The 17,154-nt window shown below is 39.4% G+C and overlaps 1 protein-coding gene across 11 annotated transcripts in view; it reads left to right on the top strand.

Moving 5' to 3' along the window:
• IKZF1 (IKAROS family zinc finger 1) overlaps window positions 1-17,154 on the top strand; it is a 70,265-nt gene that overhangs the window by 31,285 nt on the left and 21,826 nt on the right. For 3 of the 11 annotated variants that reach the window (XM_056484631.1, XM_056484629.1, XM_056484630.1), the window contains exons 4-6: window positions 12,632-12,685; window positions 14,509-14,568; window positions 16,727-16,987. The exons of 2 other annotated variants lie outside the window; for them this stretch is intronic. In XM_056484631.1, coding sequence (XP_056340606.1) covers window positions 12,632-12,685; window positions 14,509-14,568; window positions 16,727-16,987 — 375 coding nt within the window. The remainder of the gene's footprint in view (window positions 1-12,631; window positions 12,686-14,508; window positions 14,569-16,726; window positions 16,988-17,154) is intronic. 6 more of the 11 variants (XM_056484633.1, XM_056484632.1, XM_056484634.1 and 3 more) reach the window with 3 other exon arrangements.

The following is a 17,154-nucleotide window of genomic DNA, read 5'->3' as shown; positions in this document are numbered from 1 at the left end:
CCTAACTTGATAATTTTCTTAGAGATGTTTCAGTAGCTAACTAAGCTAACAAATACAAAAGCACAGTTAAAAGTGCTACTGTAATAAAGGTAGTGATGGGCCCCTCTGCTCTTCTGTCCCAGAAAGCAATCTGTATTCAGGAAATCTTCTTATGCACATCTTGGGGAGCTTCAGGTAAGTTCAAAGTATAACTCCTCACAAAGACCAGGCTAGTTAAGCACAATGCAGTCTCCTGCCTTCCTGTGTGAGAACTCATGTTTTCACTGCAATGGTGGTTTTTTTCACCCCTCTTTTTTGCCCTCAGTTAGACAGAGCACAAATAGTTGCCTACTTCCTGAGAACAGAGTGATCCTCACATTCTGGGCTGTGGGTTGTGTTTTTCATGTTCAGGCATAGGATGGGAGTTAATCAGATAGCCATGGGCAGCTCTAGCAAATAGCACATTTGCATCAGCAGAAGCTAGTTTCAGCAGACTTGCTGGGAAGGTTTGCTGCAGCATGCCACCATCCTGCCCTACTGACAGGCACTGCACGTTCATTCGATAAAACAGACAACAGTAGGAAATGAAACTTCTAACGTTCTCTTCTTCAAACACTTGAGAAGCCCCTTATCCTGAAGGTGTGAACCTGTGATTCACATCAGCTTTCCTGGGACTCCAGAATGACTTTGAGGTAAAGGAATTTGAAGCTATGGATGAGCCGTACTTCATTTATCCAGGTGGCAAGGAGAGCTCTTAGAACCACTCTAATACAAGTGAAAATCCTGATGACTAACAGTTTCCAGGAGTCCAAAGGCCTTCAAGTAGAATATTGGAATAACTGGGATTTGAGTGTTTTATGTGCTCAGAAATAATCAGCCATTACAATTTTGTGTTGGACAAGTCACTTTGGACTCAAACTTGACTTCTTCTCTCTTCTAAATGGACAAAGCATCATTCATCAGTCCCAAATTTTTGTCTCCAGTTGCTGACCAGTTTACCAGGTAAAGGCTGATTTTCTGAAAACCAAGTCTGCATACTTTCTGCAGCCTCTGACAGACTTACCTGGCTCAGCCTGTATGACCAATAGCCCAAACTCTATTTCTGGTTATATGTGTTTGTAGGTGATGAAGTTAGCAGGATTTCATTTCCTTTCTCGACCTCACTATGCTCCCCAGTGCAGCACAGCCATGGCAGATGCCAAAGTTTATTTTAGCGAATAAGAAGTAGCAACTTCTGTAAAACTGTTTTGCTTTTTAATGAGGAAGGTTTTTCAAGCTTTCCATTTGCCTCACACTTAGTCCTACCACTCTTTCTGGGTGCTAGTATGAAATTTAGGTGCTTTATGAATGCTGGGTTGGGCACTCCTGTTGTTCTCTCTCTGGCTTGGTAGCAACAAGGAGCTGCAACTTGGTAGTTCATGGGAAAGAAGGTTTCCTAATATATTATGGCACATTAGGACACACATTTGTGTGTTTCTATCCTGATAATCCATCATATTTGGTGAAAATGCAATGCAATATCTTTTTCTGTGGAATATTTGTAAAGCACTTTAAACATAAACTAGGCAGATGCTTTTAAAAGGATTCTTCCAAGTAAAAGGCACTTATGCTGGCTAGGGCGTGCAACTAGGAGCAGAGAGGAAGTTTGACAGAAACTTTGCCTGCTAGACACTTTCAAATATTCCATATATGCTGAGATGGCAGGAAGTGCCAACGATGATAGTCTAAATAGATCATTAACCCTTACAGGAGACCAAGTGTTGATCACCCTCTGAATGCCTGGCACCGGTTTTCACAGCCCAGATCTTGTGCTGCTTGCATATATCTGTGTGTCCTCTAGCTCTTGCTGTTGGTGTAAGACTGAGAAAGGGAGTGAATTAAGCTTGGAGTTTTTCTACTGCCATTTTTTTCCAATTTGGGAGTTTTGTGTCTCTGATTTTACGTTGTGGCACAGGGCTCCTGGAAAAGAACCTCTGTTACTCTAAACACTGCACAAACACCAACAGAACACCCCAAAGAGTTTACAGTCTAATTAAGGCTATATATATACATAATTGATTAATTAGGCTTTACAATTCTTAGCCAAGGTAAGGTAGGGCAGAATTAAATGTAATCAATTGTGCTGTGCGAGCTAAACCATATACAGTATTCTGGAGATCAGAAAGCAAATTTGTTTATCTAAGAGATGCAGCAAAACAATGTTCTTGTGTGTTCTTCTCCAGGGTGCAGTGAGATTGGTTTGGTTCAAAGTACTCAACTTTGTTTTAAACCACATCTCTTTAGCTTGAAAAGTAAGACTGAAAAATATAAAGCATGTAAAAGTAAATAAATTAAGGATTTGGTGATTACACATGAGGGAATAAAATAAATATTGTCAATGAATTATTAAGTCATTCAGGGAATCAGGAAGTAATTAGTTTCCTGACTTCTAATTAGTCTAGATCTTAGTAGAGGAGCAATCTACTGTATCACTTGGACTTCTGGAAAAAGAGGAGACCTGATTCCAAGCTCTGATTTTGAAAGGCAGAAATCCTGGGTTGTACCAGCACAGTGAGTGAAATTCCAGCCTGGTGCTGATGAGACAGAAGTGAGTGAGGCTGGTCTTAGGAGGCTGGGCAGCTGAAGATAAAGCAGGGACATAAGCCCAAATTTCAGGATATCAAATCCATACCCTGCCCCAGACTTTTCTTTATGATGTTTCTAAAGATCCTTTGCATTTAAGAAAAAGTACTCTAGCAATTTGGTTTTGGAGTGAGATTTCACACCTCATAACTGAACATGTATGAGAAGAGCTATGCAGCTGAAGATGACACATTTTCATTTTTAGGTCATTTCCCACACCAGAGGTACAGGCTGAGCCCCTCTTTTCTCTCCTTTCTCAGACCACTGATTATTTTCCATGCTGGCTTCAGTGTGGAGGATAATTAAAAACTGCTTTGGCTAATAAATAGCTTATACTTTTTTCTTTCCTTGAGGTAGTTGTCTTCGGGATTTTTCATCTTTCTTAGAACACCGTGATAGCATGGGAAAAGGTCAGCTGAGGAAAAATACATTTCTTTCCTGCTTCTGTATCAGTCTGAGGAAGAAGAAATTTGCTTTTTGGCCTTGAACAATCCTGGATAAGAGAGAGCTGGCTGAAGGCTCCAAGCATTTGATATCCAGTATTTTATGGGTAGAACCAAGATTTATGAGACTGGACAGTAATTCTACCTTTGTATAATTCTGTAGGATGCATCACAGACTATGAATAACATTGTCACAAATACCTAAGTTACACATTTTTTTTGAGCTACAACTTCTACCTGCGCTATGGTCCTTAGTCTTCTGTGGAACACATACCAGGAGGGTGGCCAGATTTCAGCTTTATGTGTTAGAACACTTAAGAGGCATGTTCCTGAGTATAGGAATCACTCTAAGCAGCAAAATGGCTTTTGAATTCCCCATTAAAAAAAAAAAAAAAAAAAAAAGAAAAAACCCAACTGTCTTCTCTCCATTTAAAAAGAATTGAAAAATGTGCAGATAGGGAAGTAAGGGCACATGATGGATTAAATGCCTTTCCCATGGCCACACAGGAAGTCTGTGGCTAAGCTAGGAATTAAACCTAGATTTCCTCAGTCTGCATCCAGTGCCTTGCCCCCATTTCAGGCTGTTAAATTTTGTTTGTTATCAAATTGTCTGTAGGTTGAAGCAGTAGAACACTGAGTGTGAGAATGAAGAATATTAGAGAATAGATACTATTGATAATTGGTGAGAAACTGAGAATAGTTCTGGATCAAGTATTGCCCACTTCTATTGCTATTTAATGTTCTCTTTTTTCCAAGCTGACATCAGCATAAAAATCCCCTTGTGGTATTGTTCCTTAACCAAACTACTTGTGCCTTTCCCTATGGCTAGGGTTGCAGTGCTTAGCTGTTTCCAACTGTTCTGGTTTAACAGTAAGTAATATTATGACTGGATTGGCATAGAAATGATTCTATTTATGTCTCTCTTGCTTTACATTTCTCATCCAAAGTCAAATAGAAAAATTACATCCATTTCCCATAGAAAACATCCAGATCTATGTTCTCTTTTACCATGCTCATTTGATTTAACAAAATATTATTTTTCTTGAACTGCTGAATGACTGAAATTTATCCTTGGAAATGCTGAATTATATCAAGAGGGGCTCCATTGAAGTCAATACCAGACCAGTAAAGCCAGAAGAAAACAAGTCATGTCCCTCAAATCTGAAATAAACAGAAGCCCATCTCTATAGTAGGTAGGATATGACAAGCTAGGCAAAAGTTTCACAGTGGTTGTAGTTCCTCTCACATGAATGGACTGGGTATTGCACAGCTTGGTCACTGCCAGCCCTACAAGAACAATGCACTGGATAAACTCTGCCCCTGTAGACTAGATGTACTGATGCTGTACCTGTAGAGAACTGGGAGAGCAGCCACAGCTGCAGGATGGGATAAGCAGTGCAGGTCTCCAACAGTGATTCCAGATAAGACAAAAACTGGAGCTTGACTCAAAAATGGTGCATAGCTGTTAGTGTCATGATATTTATATAGGATCATTTCTCACATTTTTACTTTCTACTTAGCTCTTTATCAGACAAATTCTTGCTGAAAAGTCCCCAAGAAATTAAAGAGTGTAAAAAGCTGGTGTTGCTACTCTGTTCTTAAAGCAGTCCATGTTCTGTTTTGTATCTATTTTGCCTGGAAATGAAGAAGAGAAAATCCTTCATGTGAATCTGGAGCTTTCTGCTCCAGCCAAGTTTCATTCTGAACAAGTGGGACACATGATCTCAGTGGAAGGACTTCCTAAGTTGTCTGCTCCATCCACTGCCAGCCAGGCAGGATTGCCTAGTTAGGCAATCCCTACTTAGCCAATTTCCTTCTGTACTCTTCCATCACTCTGTCCCCCCTTCAGCAAAAAAGACCATTGCCTAATTGTTCCTTTGATATGAAGGTAAGAAATTGCCTGCTGGTTAGTTCAGGTTTGAAGGAGTCCAGCTGCACACAGAGCACCACAGTTTGGTGCCTGTCTTAAAGTAGGGACTACATGTCATGTGTGTGAATGTCAGAGAGGAATGAAAACATGGAAGATTAGTGGAGAGGCAAAAAGGTCTAAATCTCTCTATTTTTTTTAATGCTAGTTTTAATTATTTTTTTTTCTGCTAAGCCACTAAGTATAATTCCTGGTCTATGCTTCCCTTTCTGTCACTTCTCCATAATTCTTAGCATTTCAGTTGGGCTGCTGTCTCTCGGCTGCTTCCTCTTTTCCTGCTTTCCTATATTTCATTACTTACCCTTCTTCCTCTTAGAGTACTTTTATAACAGAGTGAGGAGGATGTGGAAATGTTACAATATGACACATAAACTGCAGTGTCACAACTGCAGCTCTTTTGTTTCACCTCCAGGAATGCAAAGAAACAGATCTGAGTGGAGAGGCAGGAGTTGGTAGCTGGTGAAGGAAGGGAGAGATTTATAAATAGGGAAGAGAAATGACAAAAAAGTCAGAAAGTTTCCAGCTTGGTAACTTGAGATAACAGCTTTGCACATAGTTAAAGATAATCCCAAACTAAACCATCACTGTATCCTTGAATGCAAAGGAGAGATGCAGGCAGTACCAGTGTAGGGGCCTCCCCAGTACTGCTGCAACAGAGGATTTGGAAGATCTAGACCTGTATTGTACACAGTTCTTAAAGCTGTCCTTTCAAAACAACAATAAATAGAACCTCAAAAGAAAAACTACTCTTAGGGTCCATGTCTGTATGTGAAGTAAACCTTAGGAAGATAACGTGGCTGAAAATGAGGTACCGTAGCTCTCTTCAGGTATCAGGCAGCTGGAAAAACTCACTCCCAAGGACTCCCAGGGATTTTCTCTATCTGCTTCGTAGGGCACCCATTAGTAAGAGGTTCCCTTCCCTTCCCTTCCCTTCCCTTCCCTTCCCTTCCCTTCCCTTCCCTTCCCTTCCCTTCCCTTCCCTTCCCTTCCCTTCCCTTCCCTTCCCTTCCCTTCCCTTCCCTTCCCTTCCCTTCCCTTCCCTTCCCTTCCCTTCCCTTCCCTTCCCTTCCCTTCCCTTCCCTTCCCTTCCCTTCCCTTCCCTTCCCTTCCCTTCCCTTCCCTTCCCTTCCCTTCCCTTCCCTTCCCTTCCCTTCCCTTCCCTTCCCTTCCCTTCCCTTCCCTTCCCTTCCCTTCCCTTCCCTTCCCTTCCCTTCCCTTCCCTTCCCTTCCCTTCCCTTCCCTTCCCTTCCCTTCCCTTCCCTTCCCTTCCCTTCCCTTCCCTTCCCTTCCCTTCCCTTCCCTTCCCTTTTTAATGTCTGTGGTCTCCTAGAAACCTTCCAACTTGGCTGATTTAAAATGACATTATAGCAACTGGTTTAGGAGTTGATCCAAACTTCTAGGCCATGACAAATGCTAAGGAGACAAACAACTGTGGGTAGGGAGGAAATACGTCCAGGCTGCTCTTTGTGGAAGGAGTTAGAGGAACAGTAGGTAAAGGTTTCCTGTTTTAAGCCAAAGGGACAAGGGGGAAGCTGTAATAGCTTCTCAGCTATGGCTGCAATTGGACTCAAGTTCCACAGCATTCTCAGTGTGGGTTTACTTTTTCTCCACTCCCTCCAGCCTCCCACCACAGTAAGCTCAGGTTGTTTTAAAAATCTGAATATCACTAAAGTCAAAGAGATTTAAGGTCCCAGATAATTTTGATACTTCAAAATTGCTCTCCTCTACCATACAGTTGCCTATCTATGTGATGCTGCAGTGGACCAAGGATTTTATAGTCTCCCTCTGCTGCAGATTGGAAAGAATAGCTGAACCATCTCTGGAATTTTAAATGCCAATACATGTCCTTTATTTAAGTGCTGCACCACTGATCAACTTACAGGTTATAACAAACAGAGTTTGTGAGCAGGTAACCAATGCCTGCCTGCACGCTAAACAGAGGAAGTTTCGGAGATAAATGGATGCCCAGATCCAGAGCTCAAGACAGTGGTCTATTTTCTTAGTGGATCAGCCATTTCCAGGGTGATCTGTTTTCTGATAATCTCGTTTAATTAGTCTCTGAAGCTGGGGGGCCTCAAAGCATTAGTTGCCTTTTGTAAAATTCTTTTGCTGACAGACAAACATAATCTGTAGGCCTATTGAAATGACTGGAAGCGTGTTTGAACACTACTTTTGACCATCGTGGATTCTTCTGTTCTATACCTCATCCAGAAATAAGGGGTATGATGGAATAATTTCTATGGTCTGAGTTACATAAGTTTCTGATGTTCATAATAGTCAGTTTTGGGGTCATTGTCACAGTTTAGTTGAGTGATTTGAGCCATTGAATACTATTCAGTTTAAAAACTATTTTTGAAAAACTTGTCCCTTGAAGTTCTGCCAGTAAGGTGTTGGCTTGGATGATTTTTTGTTCTATCCAAGTTAAGGAAATGTTTGCATTTTGATGTAAGATACCCAGCATGCTGATTGTGACCGTCTGAAGATTGTGATCTTTACTGTGTTTCCAGTGAGTTTCAAATGTCAGATTACTAATTCAACAGAGGTAAAATAATTTTAAATCACCTTTTACACTCACTAGTCTTAGATATTGCTGAAGAATTGTTCAGAGGTTTAAGAAACTGCACCTGAGTGGATTGCCTCTCTCTTCTGGAAGCATGGTAATACCTGCACCAGAAACTCAGCTAAACTTCAACTCTGCAGCATTCTGGTTTTGGACACACACTTCAGGACAGTAATAGGGATTCCTAAATTCAGTGGTTTGAAATCACAGCTGAGGTGTGATTGCAGATCAGAGTTAGGAAGTTCAGGTAGGATGCTGCAATATCTTTTATATATAAAATTATTTTGTCTTAACTTCTGACTCTATATCTTTCTGAGAAACAGATCTTTTAAAAATATTATCTCCTTCAGCTTTTGCAGAAAGCTAGTGAAATATAGGTTTTTCTCTTAGCACTGCCCTCAAAGACCCAAGAAAACACTATTCAACTTTGCAATTGTGTGCCTCACAGAGGAGGCCTCCAATGTCAGGGGTGATTTATCATATATGGTTAAGGATGGATTCTGTTCATGAAGGAGTATGTGTGCTTGTTTTTCCTGAGGTAAAAGCAAGAAAACTGCAAGCATGAAAAATGGTTAAGAAGTAAGGAAAGACAAGAAGTCTCTTAAAAATGTGTACTAAACTGAGTTTGTAGACTTTTAGAATAATCCAAATCTCTGAGTGCTTGAGAGTCTGCCAGGATCATTTGGGGTTTATTGCCATTTCAGCATAGAGGACTGATTGCCAGTGAGAGAATATAGGTCCCTGTAGCAAGGTATTGTCTGTGATACACAGTGGGAAAGAATTTAAATTGTCCTGACATTTTTCCCCTCAGGAACTATCAGGTTTGCCCATATTCAGGGAATTTATTTGAGATTTCTGCAGATTTTTTTTTTCCTTTTCCCCAGAAGATGTAGATTAGGATTTGCTTTTTCTGGAATGTTGAGCACACTCTAACAGCAGTTTAGATTGCAAAACTTTCTAATAAAATTTCTAAAACCCAAAAAGAAAAATCTTCAATAGCATCTGGAACAATAACTGAGGGTTAACACAGCTAAAGCAGGCTTTGTAGCTCAGCAACTTGTTTGCACGATTCTCAGAGAGAACATCTACAAGCATCTACTTTATCACTCATAAAGCATGACTGTATTTTATTTGCTGTAATCTAAAATAAACTTTCAATATCCCTGGGTTTTTTTCCCCCTGTGACAGATAAGGAGGGCACAGAAGACTCTGCTCAGCAATTAGAGTAGGCAAGATAATAAGATTTTCGTAGTGTATTCCCTCCCAAGTGCTGAAATGGCTGGGTTCCTCTCCATTTCATCCTCTGACCTCTTCTCAAAAGAGGACATTGACAGTGCACAGCTTTGGCATGACACCCAAAGGCACCTCCCCAAACCTAAACACAGCTGCTTGGTCTAAATTTAGATCTACTGACCCTTTGACAGCTACGAGGAACTATGTACATTTGGGTAAAATGTTGCTCAAGGCATCATCATGGCAGCTGAATGGTCCCTAGAAAAGTCCTTGGTCTGTTCACTGACAGTGAAGGCACAGCATGGACTTCTTAACACAGATGGACTTGCAAGGGCCTGACCCCGAGCCAGGGTAGCTGTGTGCCATTCCAGGCACTAAAATAAGGATGTGGAAGCAGCTCACTGGGCTGGTACATGAAAAGGGGAGGGCTTGCAAAGAAGGGCTAACTTTGCATGCAGGGCAAAGCAAATTTAGGTTCTCTGAAGCAATATACAAAATAGTTCACCTCCCTGCTTTTCCCTGAACCACAGAAGCAAGGGCACTTCATTGCTCCCAAGTGGTAGTTTTGCTCTTCAGGGCATCTTATCTGGTTTTAATAGTGTTTCTGCACTTTTTAAGCCCTTTGCCTTGTTAAGAGATGTCCACAATAACTCCCAGGTAAGGACAACTTCCAGCCATTGACAGGCTGGCTTCACAGAAGAGCTTCTGTGGAGCTTCTGGTCTGTCTGTTGAATATCAATGTAGTCATTCCTCTTCTCCAAAACACTAATCTTTGCAGGCATGCCACGTGTGATGGCTTTTAGCTAGAATTTTGTTGCATTAGTTGAGGATTGGTTAACACCCATGACTTTCACTAAAGCATGTTTTGTGGAAGGATTAGAGAAGGCAAATGTCTTATAAATGTGTATATCTGAGGCTTTGCTTCTCTTGGATAGCTGTTGCTGTGTGGGGAAGAGCATAAGCCACAATGATTGTAGTTGTAGTCTTTTTGGAAACTATGCAGTTTCAGAGGTTCCAGTCTCAGCACATAAATATGTGTATTCACAGACACACCTGTGAGTTGAGACTGTTTTCAAGAAAGGTAGTGTTTTTATCTCACTATTGTGTGTTGTTACTTAACGTTACTTTGCTTTTTAAAAAATTCCTGCTAAGGGCCTACTTACTATTCCCTCATCCTTTAATACCCGTATTAAAAAAATGTGGTGAAAACAGAAGAGACAAAAAATTTGAGGATGAAAAGTGCTGTTCTTACTATAATTTGTAAGCAAATCTTCGTCTCTGATTTGAAAGTGTTCCCAGCTTAGTTCTCAAAGCAGATAAGTGTCAATAAAGTCTGTAACCAGCAAACCTGCTTTAGTTCCCTTAGTTTCTCCATCATGCAGCCAGTAAAAGATGCAGAGCGTTTCCAATATAGGAAGCATGGATTACACATACATGTAGAACTTGAGAGTTTAGTACAGCATTTTCTTCCAGTGCTCTTTCTCTTGCATTTAAAATTTAATTTTACTTGTAGGTCAGATGATGAACACTGAGCATCCAGGTATTTAGCTGCGCTTTGGAAAAACAACTTGAATCCAGTACAAAATGTACCAGGAAGTCACAACAAAGACAAGAAATATGAACTAGACCAGCCCCTTGGTTTGGTTACAGATCATTTCCTACTGAAACATAAATTTAGAAAGGTATATAAAAGGCACATATCTTTAAGTGTATATTTGAGAGCATTATTTGAATCTGTCTTTATCCAATGCATCTTTACTGGTCCTTTAGAAAATTCCTGTAGGTAACTAACAGGAGACTAGTGGGAGAACACACAATGGAGCAAAAGCCACGTTTTGTACCTAGAGAGGACATACTTTGTTGGTTGTTTTGTTCATTTGTTCAATTCTGTACAGTTTGATTTCACTGCAGCTCCTAGAAAAACATGTTGATGTGCTTTGCAATGCAGTGAAGCACAGTTCCCTGCTCGCTTCTGCTGAGGACAGGCTGTGTTTGCTGTGTGTGTGTGTGCTGGCACATGGGTTGGGCACCTCCCCCAGACAGCAGCAGGAAGAAGTAGCAGTCATGGGTGATGACATGGGTGGAGCTCCTCACACCAGTTGTCCCATGGGAGATAGCTTATCTGTGAACGCCTGGGTTTCTGGAATAATATCCATTTGATTGAAAGCCAGAATTAGAGTAAGGAAGAAATTGGCTGCTAAGGGCTGATTGGCACTTGGAGTCAAAAGAAGCAGCATGGACCCTGCAGGGAGGATCTCCTTATCCGTCAGCACCACCCTCTCTACCTGCAGGTGTGTCCCAGCAGTTCCTGCCACTACTCTTCCTTCTGTTATTTTTTTTCCCTTTGAAAATGCCCTCTAACTTTCAGCTTTTTTCACAGAGAGACACCATAGACAATTGATTAACTGGCCAATGCAGTGCTATATGTAGAAAGGAGGGAGCAGAAAAGTAATTTTTAAGGGCACTTGGGTGCATCTGCTTTTTCTGTAGCTAAATAACCAGTTAGCATGATCAATCCCATCTGTGTTCTGTTGTGTCATCTGAATGATACTGAAGAAGAGCTCAAGGCATTGCATTATGGTTCCTCTGCCCAGATCTTTTGTTGTTATTTTTCACACCCACACAAGTCTTGTCACTTCAGAGCTCATAAGGGAAAGATACTATTAATGGAAACATAATTTAAGTTAAAGAATTCGTCTTCGTTGTTTGTTGTCAAGTCTGGCTGGTAAATAATGACTCCTTCAATATTCTGTGGAAAAACAACTTTCATTTCTGAGAATGGTATCCTCAACCTGCAGTGCTCTTGTGGGGCGAGAACAGAACTGACACCACAGTAAATGACCATGATGTAAAAAGGATGGGGGGAAGGGTTTCAGTGCAGTGCATAAAGCCGAGTGCTAAAATTTTCAAATGCTAATACAAAACAGAATATCTGTTATGTCTTGTATCAGAAATAACAGGTGGAATTGCTGACAATATTCTGTTTTATGAGTACCTATGTAAACAAGAGGAGATCCTGTCTGCATTTATTGACACGTGTTGGCATGCTGAGGTGATTTATATTGATCAGTAGGGTTTCTTCATCTTATTCTGCCTTTTTTGCAACATTTTCTATCATTTGTTAGAAAGGATGGTGTTAAAGATTTTCTTCTCACCGTTACAGTGATACAGTACTATTCAAATCAGTCAGGTGTGATTGCTGGTTGAATAGTTATGGTGTTTTTATGAAAACTCTTGGATTTTAAAGCTACCATTTAAGCATCAGCTAAGGTCAACAAAATACTTTTGACTTATCTTGGAATAACAAGTGAGACATGAAAACAAAAAATTACATGCACCCAAAGTGTTTGTAGGCACTTTAAGAGAGATCTTTCTCTGCTCTCAGCTACAAAGTACAAACAAGACATTGCATGACACAAAACCAAATTATCAAGGTTATTTTCAAAGAAAGTGTAAAGGATAAGGTTTTCAAGGCAGGTATATGCCACAAGATACAGTTAAGTACTTACTGGGATAAAAGGTCAAATCCCATTAAAAATCAAAGAGATTAAGGAAACTATTGTTTAAATGCCTCAGAAACTTCAGTGTGATTTGTCTTTCTCTGTTACTTTTTAAATACCTTTGACAGCCAGGTCTTACGCTTTTTACTTTTTCAAAAATCCCACTGGAGAACAATATGACTCGGGAGGTGAATGCCCCTTTCCAAATGGAATTATGGCCCAGGTACTTAGACCTATGCCATTGCCAAAGTTTCACAAAACTGAAAGACTTTTACAGCTGGGAGGGAGTCCCATAGTTAAAAGAGAAGGTAAATTGGCAGTGGATTGAAAGCAAATTACTAATTGTTCCCGTGCATCTTTTTTCCAGCTGCCTATTTCTCTGTCCTTCGAAAGCCACCTTCTACGTCCAGTTTCCCAGGAGGTCTGTGTGTTTTCTCCTTTCTGCTTACTGTTAACTCATTGCAAAATACCTCCCTTCCTTGTCCATGTTGCTCAGCTCTTTCCAGGGAAGCATGACACTGTGTGCTCTCATACCTGCTTTCCTGACTGCCCTGGCCCAAGTCTGATGTGGAAACAGCAATGCTGCTCTTCAGTGATAAACTATATCATCACCTCTCTCCCCTTCGACATACCAATTTTTTTTTTTTCTAAGACTTGCCTAAATCACCTTTAGCCATAGAATACTGAACAGATGTTTTAACATTAATTTTAAATGCTCTTCAGAAAATCCCAAGTGAAATTCCCAGTAAACATAAGAGAGCACAAGAGACTCAGCCAGTGTCCTGCTTTTGGGTATTTTTTCCACACTCTGGAAAGGTAAAAAAGGAGTGAGGGAAAGCTGTCAGTTCAGTGACATCAAAGAACTCCCCACTCCTTCCATATAAAAAAGGGTTTGTATTAAACACCCCTGAATTGGGATGTGTACAAAGGGAATAAAATGCAGAGCCTTTTAAGGTCACCTTCAACCAAAGTGAAGTAAATTAATTAATGAGAAATTTCTTAGTGGTGTTACAAGGCCAATGAGAAATTATTACCATGAGTTATTTTAAAGCTAATTAATGTCTGCATATGTGTGCACATAGCTATGGATTTCCACAGAAATTATTTCTACAAAAACTGTATCGGAGCACTGTTTCAGAAAGTGGTACAAAGTCTGAGTATATTCTTAATCAGTGCACGTTAAAAATACTGTTTACAGGTATTTTTCACATCATCATTGCTCCATAAGTGATTTCTCCACTATAACAAGGGACGGACAAGAATCACTCTTACAAAAGTAGAAGTGTTATTTCCAGTAGAAGTCTCCATGGGGGAAAAAAAAAAAAAAGAAAAAATTATTCAGATTTAATAAAAGTCCTTAGCATTTCTACTGAAATGATTTCTCTGTCCTGTTGTGTCTCCTGTATCAGTGAGGCCCTTTTCACTAGTTCTCATATTGCAGACAGATTTGCGAGAAATACTACCTGGTCTGCATGGGATCATTCATTGAGCAGTACAGCTGCAGCAGTTATAGCTGCAGCTATAGAGAGCTTCAGTGAATATTGACTGGATCAATATCCCTGTCACTGCTTATGAAGTAATGAACTCCAGCATTACCTGTATCAGCATCTGTTTTTTGTAAATACAATTTGAGGACAGCCCTTAGAAATACAAACCAAAAATATGCCAATATACACAATAATAAATACATATATATGTAAACTGAACTCCCTCTTCTTCCATTGCATAAGACCAGCAGGCATGAGAAAAAAACTACACAATTTCTCGTTTTATAACTGCAGAGACTAGAAACAAGGATGTACAATTTTTCTGTGACAATTTCTGTCACAGAAAGGAGGCATATTGACAAAAAATAAATTCTGAGGAAGCTGCACTGTAGGAGCCTGCTTTGACCCTTTTGAGACACATAGGCAAGAGTTCCTCTTGACTTCAGCAGGAATTAATGCTCAAGCAAGGGGAATACCCAAGAGCACATTATGCTTCCAGATAACATGATAAAACTTGTTGGCTGCTTTGGAAGAAAAGGGCATTTTCGCAAATGGGAATTGTTCTAGACAAGTCAGGATTCCCCTGCCATCTGTCCTTCTCCTGTTCCTCCTTCGTCCTAAACTGCTTATGTTGCTTCTGTGATGATAGTTTTGTCTTTCTCCTAGGTATTTTTCTTATAGCAATAGTGCCATCTTCTTTTACATTTACTACTAGCAGTACCACAAACCAGCATCCTGTTTGCCTTCTTTATTGCAGCTGCATACGAGGCGGAAGGCTTTAGGGACTTTGATGCAATAATTCCCAAATCCTTTTCCAGTAAGTATACTGAAACTCAGTTCACTAAAGAGCATTTCCATCTAGTTCCTACTTGTATGATTTTTGTTTGTGTCATTTCATTTCTGAGTAATGTATGTTTGTCTGCATGCACTTAAGCAGTCTGATCTTTTTGTTTTGTTTATTTGTATTTTATTTTAACCTAACAGAAAATCTGCTTTAAAAGCCATGTTCTCCAAATCCCTGGCAGGCAAGGAGCCTATCACTGTTTAGTATAAATATATATATATATATATATATATATATATATATATATATAAAGATATTATAATATATATAAAATAGATATTATAATATATATAAATATATTGTAATACATATTATATATAATATATTATATATTATTTATAACTGAAAGGAAGAAAATTACACGTAAATTGTGGAAAATCTTGTCATATACTCAAGCCAAATACTTCTATTGCTTCCATTTGCCATGTGAAAACAGCAGTATGAGGTTGTAGCATATTACATCTGCAGAATCACTTCTGTTTAATCATTCATGACATCTTTTTAAGTCATGGTTTGGTCATTGACTTTTTTTGTCTATCACTAAATTATTCCCCTTTTTAAAACATGCTTTTTAAAAGATAACTGCTATTTATGATATGCTCTTTTTCTGTTTTGCATATGATTTCTATTAAAAGTGTAAAAATAGAAAAATCATTAAAATACCTAGATTGGTAGACTTTTTAAGAGGTGTCCAGTCAAGCAGTATTCATAAATGTGGACACCTTTAGACTTATGTTTCCCAGTAGGATTTTGGGTCAGATACTCTTGTCAGGTTACATCTATGCAGTCCTTCTGGGACACCTGTGAGGTTGCAGGATGTATCAGAGAAGAGCTTGTCAATCCTCTCCATTTCAAAGGGGTATCAAGGTCTTTTGGTCTATTGAGGTAATTACTGCCAGTAGCTTATTGTTATCACAGTGCTACACCATCACTTTTGAATGAGGCTACCATAAAAATGTTGTTACACAAAAGGAAAAGACTTGGGCTTTATTGGATGAAACAAATCCCTCATATTCTTAGCTACCCACTGAAGTAAATTCTTTCTTTTTTTGGGGTGGGGTAGGATAAAGGTAGAAGGGTTTTTACTGTATAGAAGGTAAGATTTTGGGCAATGAAATTCTCTTTTTCAGACAAATTAATAAGTATTTTTTCACCAAAATCACCAGATTGGAAAAAAGGGAAATAACAGCAATTTTTTTTTTTTCCTACACAAAACGTAATTCAATCCTACAGAGAAGAGAAATGAATACTGGCATGAACTTGTCTGAATCTTGACTCTTTTCCTTAATGTTAAAGTCTGTTGTGTTCATATCAGATGAAATTTGCTAGTCTCTATGTTGTGAGGTTATGGCAAATTTACACCTAAATTATTCTTCTGGCTGCAAGCAACTGTTATCTATGGGATTACAACGAAAAGGATTTATCCAATAAAGTCATAACAGTTTTCCCAGACACCTTTTTTATTTGATTGGTTTTTAATTATAGCTTCTGACTCTAATCATATCCTATTACTCAGCAATCCTAATCCTGCTGTCCTAGAAACACAACTGTCACTCTTATAATTTCCTTAAATTCTTTCTTCTGTCCTTCCCTACCCTGCTTTCTTTATCAGTGTTTGTACTCTGCTTTCCCATTGCTGTTGCTTACCTATTAGAACTACAAACCAAAAATTTGGATTCAGTACAATCCTTGGAATCTTCCTGCCAAGTGGAGAATGTTGCATTTTCTGTTCGTTTTGTCCATTGAGTTGAGTTACTTGCTTTCACAATTGTTTTGGACAAATCCCTATGAAGTGGATTTATTTTAAGTTTCATTCCAAGTAGCCTGATTATCAGAATGAAAGGTATAAACACAAAACTCTCAAAGCAACCTAGAAACAGACTTGTAACATTATTTGGTTTCCCAGCTCCCTGGATGCCTTGTATTTGTTCTACTGATATTCACTGTTCATTGCTCCATATGTTACAAACTCATCACATTGCCCATAGAATTGTAGTTGAGGTTGTAGCATTTGTTATTTAGTGATATTGTGCCTGCTGTTTAGAAGTTAACTCCTTTCATGTGATTGTTTTTTTGCCACGTTATTTGTTCTGTAACCAAACTGAGTGGCATCCTGTATTGTTTCTTTCAGCCGGTAATATTAAAATAGAGACTCAGAGTGATGAAGAGAATGGGCGTGCCTGTGAAATGAATGGGGAAGAATGTGCAGAGGATTTACGAATGCTTGATGCCACAGGAGAGAAAATGAATGGCTCACACAATGGCCCAGGCAGCAAGGCTTTGTCAGGAGTTGGAGGCATTCGACTTCCTAACGGAAAGCTAAAATGTGATATCTGTGGGATAATTTGCATCGGTCCCAATGTGCTCATGGTTCACAAACGAAGCCACACTGGTAAGGCCTGCCATGGTTTTTCCTGTAGCTGACAAGAACTGGCCACATATTAATAACTAAGATTTATTTTCTGTATCATGCACATGTAATGCAGCATTGGTGAGCCTTTGGAACTCAGTTATTTTGGTACATCCTTTATGGCCTGCACAGGAATTGCGACTTCTTCA

This window comes from Oenanthe melanoleuca, chromosome 2 (assembly GCF_029582105.1).
Source record: "Oenanthe melanoleuca isolate GR-GAL-2019-014 chromosome 2, OMel1.0, whole genome shotgun sequence".
Lineage (NCBI taxonomy): Eukaryota > Metazoa > Chordata > Aves > Passeriformes > Muscicapidae > Oenanthe > Oenanthe melanoleuca.
This window is presented reverse-complemented; position numbering and strand designations above follow the sequence as displayed.